This window comes from Mustela nivalis, assembly GCF_964662115.1.
Source record: "Mustela nivalis genome assembly, chromosome: 1".
In the NCBI taxonomy this organism is placed as follows: domain Eukaryota; kingdom Metazoa; phylum Chordata; class Mammalia; order Carnivora; family Mustelidae; genus Mustela; species Mustela nivalis.
The window spans coordinates 206,700,541-206,706,897 of NC_139020.1; the positions used below are offsets into that span (position 1 = coordinate 206,700,541).

The 6,357-nt window shown below is 64.9% G+C and overlaps 1 protein-coding gene across 3 annotated transcripts; it reads left to right on the forward strand.

Moving 5' to 3' along the window:
- The first annotated feature begins 767 nt into the window (after positions 1-767).
- On the forward strand, positions 768-5,937 carry PODNL1 (podocan like 1). Of its 3 annotated transcripts, none has more exons than XM_082682248.1 (10): positions 768-1,047; positions 1,203-1,427; positions 1,941-2,034; positions 2,336-2,400; positions 2,520-2,629; positions 2,927-3,083; positions 3,345-3,460; positions 3,906-4,563; positions 5,179-5,327; positions 5,474-5,937. In XM_082682248.1, the coding sequence occupies exons 1-10, from the start codon at positions 1,045-1,047 to the stop codon at positions 5,622-5,624; spliced, it is 1,728 nt and encodes a 575-aa protein (XP_082538374.1). In that variant the 5' UTR covers positions 768-1,044; the 3' UTR covers positions 5,625-5,937. The 3 variants fall into 3 exon arrangements, with proteins under 3 accessions (XP_082538374.1, XP_082538376.1, XP_082538375.1); XM_082682250.1 differs by having other exon boundaries at positions 842-1,047; positions 1,941-2,041; XM_082682249.1 differs by having other exon boundaries at positions 843-1,047; positions 3,014-3,083.
- The last annotated feature ends 420 nt before the right edge of the window (positions 5,938-6,357 follow it).

The following is a 6,357-nucleotide window of genomic DNA, read 5'->3' on the forward strand; positions in this document are numbered from 1 at the left end:
GGGCCTTCATGAGGGTCAGATGTGCTTAGAGCTTTGTCCACTACCTGGTATTTGCCTTGTAAGAGCCCTTCGAGGAAGAAAGTGTTTTCTGTCATCTCTGTCTTATGTGAGGGAAAACTGAGGTTTGGGCAGGAAAACAATTTGCCTGAAGACACCTTGCTGGCAAGTGGTGCATCTTGGGAACCAGGACCTGGGGCGAAGGTCGACTACTTCTCCCCATGCTGCTGCTCTGGGATAGAGGATGTGTGCCAGGCACTGTCTCACCCACCCCATGTGGATTATCTCCTTTGATCCTTATACCGCTCTTGAGGTGAGACAACCATCGCCCCCACTCCCGACTTTGCAGAGTAGGAAACCAAGGCCCAGAGAGGTGGCAGAGCCCAGGTTCAGGCCCAGGCAGGCTGGCGCTGAGCACATATCCTTAACCACCGGGCTGGTGCCTCAGTACGTGTAATTTCCTTTCAGGCGGCGGCCGTGGCCATTGGGGGAGGAGGGGGAGGGGCCCAGATGGCAGACCTGGCTGAGAGCCCCCAGGCTGGCATCTGGGCTGGCGGGCTGAGCCCAGACCTGCCCTGACCCCTTGCTACCAGCCCCAGTTCCTTGGGGACCCTCCTGTGGCTTGAAGCATCCTCCACTCCTCTGCCCCCACCCCTATTTCTGTGGTTGGCCCAAATACCAGACAGGGCGAATCTTAGCTTTCCCCCAAGCATTCCATGCTCCTGTGGCCCGGCCCAGGCTGGCCGAGGTTACGCAAGCAGCGCTGGGGTGGTTGGTGGGGGTGGGACCGAGGGGACGGGCTGGCGTGTCCTCACCACCCCATCCGGCAGCCCGCCCACCCTCCCCAGGGCGGGGAAGGGGGTGGGCCAGCTAGTTCTCCACATCCCCCCTCCAGCCCCTGGGAGAACAAGCTGGGTGAAGGGTGGCCCGTGCCAAGAGATGGGGGGCAGTGGCAGCCACGGAAGAGGTTCCAGGAGGTGACAGCCTGGTTTCCATTAGGGAGACCTGGTCGGCATTTCAAGCAAGACGGCAGAGCTGGGGCTGGCTATGGTAAGGTGGGGGTGGGGTGGGGGAGAAGAGGGCAGGGGTGGGAGGGGAGTCTGCCTGCTCCCCCTACCACCCCCACCCAATGTGGGGATGCTCCTGTCTCCATGGTGACCTGGTGCCCGATATGGGGACACCCTGACCCATCTGTCCCTCTGCAGCGGCTGAGCCTACTGCTGCTGCTCCTGCTGCTTTCCGGCCCCCCGCCCACGCCCGGCATGGAGGACGCTGCCTTCCCCCACATGGGGGAGAGCTCGCAGCCCCCGCCCCGGGCCTGCCCCCCACGCTGCTCCTGCCCCCGGGCGGACACAGTGGATTGCAATGGCCTGGACCTGCAGGTGTTCCCAGACAACATCACCAGGGCAGCTCAGCACCTCTCCCTGCAGGTGGAGCCCGGGGCGGGGTTGGTAGGATGAGTGCTGGGGTTGAGGCTGATGGGGTACGGGGTCTGTGGGTGGGAGTGAGGTGTTGGCAATGGTGGAAGCTGACCTTGATGAGAGTGTTGGGGTCTGTGCATTGGGGGCAAGAGGAGGTGGTGGTGCAGATATTGGAAGTAGGAGGGGCTGAGGGTTTAGAGGTGTTAGAGGTCAATGTCTTGGCAGTTACAGGGTTTTTGGGGGTCAGAGAGATGGAGCAATTGGGTGAATGGTTGTGGGGATGGAGTATCAGATGTCAGCGTCTTTTTTGGTTATGGGGTTGTTTGGGGCCAGGGGGCAATTACAGGAACAGATGGGGTGCCGTGGGTCAGCATTTGGGTGGTTACAGGGTTGTTCTAGATGCAGGGTAACAGGGCTCTGGGGATCAAGTGTAGGGGTGAGGGGTGGCAAGGCTCCCTTGATTAAGGCAATGGGGTGCTGGCCACCGGCTGAGGCTCAGGGGTGTGACTCCCTCCCCCCCAGAACAACCAGCTCCAGGAGCTCCCCTACAATGAGCTGTCGCGTCTCAGCAGCCTGCGGACCCTCAACCTCCACAACAATCTCCTCTCCTCTGAGGGTGCGGGGTGAGGGGACCCCTGGAGGCGGGAGGCCGGAGGCCGCCCCTTCCCTCCCCTGCCGGCTCTGTGGGCAGCTCTGCGGTACTTCCCAGAACTGTCCTTTGCTGAGCAGGATGGAAACTCGGGGCATGGCGGGGGCTGTGGCTTTGGAGGGCGGGTGGGGAGGTGTGTGGGAGGGCGCCCGGAGGGGCCTCCGCTGGTCCCCAGACAGGAGCCCAGGGGCAGCTGGGGGTGTGGACTCCCTCGCTGCCCAGCTCTGGGCCAGGCCCGGGGTCCTCTCACTGCCCGTCCCGCCCCCAGGGCTGCCCGATGAGGCCTTTGAGTCGCTCACACAGCTGCAGCACATTTACGTGGCCCACAACAAGGTGAGCGTCCCCGCCTGCCCCGGCCCCGGAGGCCTGGCCTGGTTGGGCACACAGGGCAGGCGGGACAGCAGGGCGCCGCAGGGGAGGGCACCGGGACCAGTGTGGCTGTGCTCCCGCAGCTCTCCGTGGCCCCCCAGTTTCTGCCCCGCTCCCTCCGAGTTGCAGACCTGGCTGCCAACCAAGTGACAGAGATCTTCCCGCTTACCTTTGGGGAGAAGCCTGCGCTCAGGTAGCAGCCCCTGGCCCAGCCCGGACCTCTCACACCTCAGATGTGCCTGAGGTCACCCCCGTCCCTGGGAGTCTGAGGGGATCCCGCACCTGCCCGTGGGGGTTCGAGGGGGTAGAGCCCTAGCCTGGCAGTGTCTGAGGTGGGACACCCAGGAAACTCGGTCGGGAGAAGTCCAGGCTGAGACAGCAGCCGTGTGTACACAAGCACACCTGAAGGCAGCTCTGGGGAACGGGGTAGGAATGGGGGTCGGTGGGAAGGCCCGGGGCAGGCTGGTGGCCGGAGCCTGGCTCCCCTCAGGTCCGTGTACCTCCACAACAACCAGCTGAGCAACGCCGGCCTGCCCCCCGACGCCTTCCATGGCTCTGAAGCTGTGGTCACCCTCAGCCTCTCCAGCAACCGGCTCAGCTACTTGCCACCAAGTCTGCCGCCCTCGCTGGAGCGGCTCCACCTGCAGGTGCCCCCCTCGCCCCCCTGCCCCCACATTCCCGCCTCCTCAGGGGGGCCCCCTTGCCTCTCTCCTGGGGGAGCCCTCCTCCTCCTCAGGGTCAGGAATATCTTTGAGTCTTGTCCATGGGTCATTCACAGGGGCTCTCCGAACAGCCTTGCTAAAGTGAGCTCCTTGTCACTCCCTTACTCGGGAGCCTTCCATAGCTTCCCGCTGCCCTTGCTCCCTGACCACCCCTGCCCCCCATTTCATTCTCTCCTCCCTTCCCAGAACAACTTCATCTCCAAGGTGCCCCGAGGAGCCTTGAGCCGCCAGACCCACCTCCGCGAACTCTACCTCCAGCACAACCAGCTGACGGACAGCGGCCTGGATGCCACCACTTTCAGGTGGGGCCCAGGACAGGGTAGGAAAGGGGTGCGGCCTAGTGCTGGCAGGAGGGGTTGAAGATTCAGAGCCTGGGTACCCCAAACCTCTATCCCCCTCTGGCGCATGACTCCCAAACTGGGGCCTCGTTGGGTGAGCTCTTGCCAGTGCGCCAGGCTCAGCCAAGCAGCTAGAGGCCGTCCCTGCTCCGGGCTGCTCTGTGCTCAGTTCCACCATCCAAACGTCATCACGGCCGCATGCCTGTCTTGGACCCAGAACTCTGTCCTGCACTCCACATCTACCCTCAGGCTGGCGTCTGCCCTGACCTCAGCAAGCGGGCCTCCCGCCAGATCTCTCAACTCACCCAGCCCCAAGCTGGGGTCTCCAGTTTTTATCTCAGGACCGCTCCTCAAACCCCCGCCCCTCACTCGCGGCACCCAGCCCGACGCCGGCCCTCTCTCCCACCAGCAAGCTGCACCACCTCGAGTACCTGGACCTGTCCCACAACCAGTTGGCCTCGGTGCCTGCCGCTCTGCCCCGCTCCCTGGCCGTGCTGCACCTGGGCCGCAACTGCATCCGGTGGGTGGAGGCGGCCCGGCTGCGGGGGGCCCGGGGCCTTCGCTACCTGCTGCTGCAGCACAACCAGCTGGGAGCGACGGGGCTGCCCCCTGGGGCGCTGCGGCCGCTGCGGGGCCTGCACACGCTGCACCTCTATGGCAACAGGCTGGAGCGTGTGCCCCTGGCACTGCCCCGCCGCCTGCGGGCCCTGGTGCTGCCGCACAACCACGTGACCGTGCTGGGGGCCCGCGACCTGGCCGGCATGCCGGGCCTGGCCGAGCTCAACCTGGCCTACAACCGCCTGGTCAGCGCCCATGTGCACCGCCGGGCCTTCCGCCCACTGCGCGCCCTGCGTAGCCTCGACCTGGCTGGCAACCGGCTGACCCGGGTGCCGAGCGGCCTGCCCGGCGGCCTGCACACCCTGCGGCTCCAGCGCAACCAGCTGCGGGCCCTGGAGCCCGAGCTGCTGGCCGGCCTGAACGAGCTGCGGGAGCTCAGCCTGGCGCACAATCACCTCCGGATCGGAGACATCGGGCCTGGCACCTGGCATGAGCTACAGGCCCTCCAGGTCAGGGGCGGGCTGGTCAGCCGCACTGTCCCCATGGCCCCTCAGCCTCTCTGAGCAAGACCTTGGGAGGCCACAGAGAGCCTGGCGAACAGGCCGGGGTTGGGTAAGACAGGGGCAGCCTCTGAGCCTTTGGCCGTGCTGTCCCTGCCACCGGGTCCTCTGCGACCACCGCATCCACCTCCCCCAGCAAACACGGCAACGCTAGCTCCTTCTGAACACCCCAAGTGCCAGAGCTGAGAGCCTCTGTGGGTGCCAGGTGCTGTTCTAGGAGCTGGGCACAAAATCGCACAGCTCCTGGCCCAGCCCGGACATGCTAGTTAGGGAGAGAGCAGTTGGCAGCCATCCCAAGTAATCAGGGTCAGGAGGGCACAAGATAGGGGAAATGCCACCTTTGGCATCCGTCTGGCTGGCAACTCAGCGTCTAGATCATGGGCTGCCCCAGAGGGAAGCCAGTGTAGCCCTGGCCAGAGGAGGCATTTGGAAACTATGAAGGGGCCACGGGGAGGGGCAGAAGGCCCAGGCTGGTGTGTGCCCAGGAGGAGAGGCTGGGGCCTGGCTGAGTGGATGGCTCCAGGCCCGGGGCCACCACGGTGCCATCTCCATCCTTCTGCCCAGGTGCTGGACCTCAGTCACAACGAGCTGTCCTTCGTGCCCCCTGACCTGCCCGAGGCGCTGGAGGAGCTGCACCTGCAGGGCAACCGCATTGGGCATGTGGGCTCCGAGGCCTTCCTCAGCACGCCCCGCCTGCGTGCCCTCTTCCTCAGGTGCCCCGGGGCGGTCAGGCAGATAGGGTCCAGGTGGGTGGGGGGCAGGCTGGAGGGCTGTGGCGGACCCCAGCAGGCGTGGGTGGGTCGGGATGGCTGTGGCCCCCTCCCTTGGCACCCACCCTCATGCCTGCCTCTTGGTCCAGGGCGAACAGGCTTCACATGACCAGCATTGCACCTGAGGCCTTCCTGGGCCTCCTGCACCTGAGTGTGGTGGACACAGCGGGGAACCCTGAGCAGGTCCTGGTCCAACTGCCACCCACAGCTCCACGTCAGCCACGGGCGGGGGGCCCCTGAGCCTGGAGGGGCCCGGCACTACAGCCTGGGCCTCTGGGCTCCACTGGGCCATGGACTGAGGAGACTGTCCACAGGGACCTCAACCAGGCTCTCCTGAGAGAGCCTGAGCCTCGAGGGCCGCCCAACCTGTGCCGGCCAAGAGGCTGGGGCAAGGGCACCCCCTCCACACACGGGGCGCCCTGGGAGAGGCTGAAGCGTGCAGCTCACACACCGGGCACACAGACAACGCCAACCCTGCCAGACACACACCCTACTCCCTGTACAGGTGGAGACGGCAACAATAAATCCTAACAATAAAGCTCACCACCCCCCAGCTACCCTTCACCTTGCGGGACAGGCTCTCCCCAACCCCGGCAGCCAGCTGGGGAAGGGGAGGCCATGGGAGGCTGAGAGGGTCAGGCAACTTGGTCCTGTAGCCGGTGAGCAGCAGGCATGGCTCTCAAAGCCCTGATCCACATGTGGGCCACCAGGAACCACCGCGTAAAGCCTGACCACGTGTGTAAACCCAGACATGCCCAAGGCCACCAGCTCCAGAAATACACGGCATGGCAGACACCTCGAGGCAGGCCACAGGCTCTCATGTGTCCTTGTATCAAGTGTGCGACATGGACACATCCTTCACGGGCACACTCCCCTCACAGCCTGTCCCTCTTGCAGACACATTGGCATCAAGCCCAGGGGTGATTGTGGGGGGCCCCAGCTAGTCACAGAGGATGGGAGCAAGAAACAAAGA

Excerpts from the sequence above, each read along its gene's own strand:
- PODNL1 (XM_082682248.1), top strand. Across the intron at positions 4,564-5,178 it reads ATGAGCTACAGGCCCTCCAG|GTGCTGGACCTCAGTCACAA; the intron begins GTCAGGGGCGGG and ends CCTTCTGCCCAG. Across the intron at positions 5,328-5,473 it reads CTGCGTGCCCTCTTCCTCAG|GGCGAACAGGCTTCACATGA; the intron begins GTGCCCCGGGGC and ends CTCTTGGTCCAG.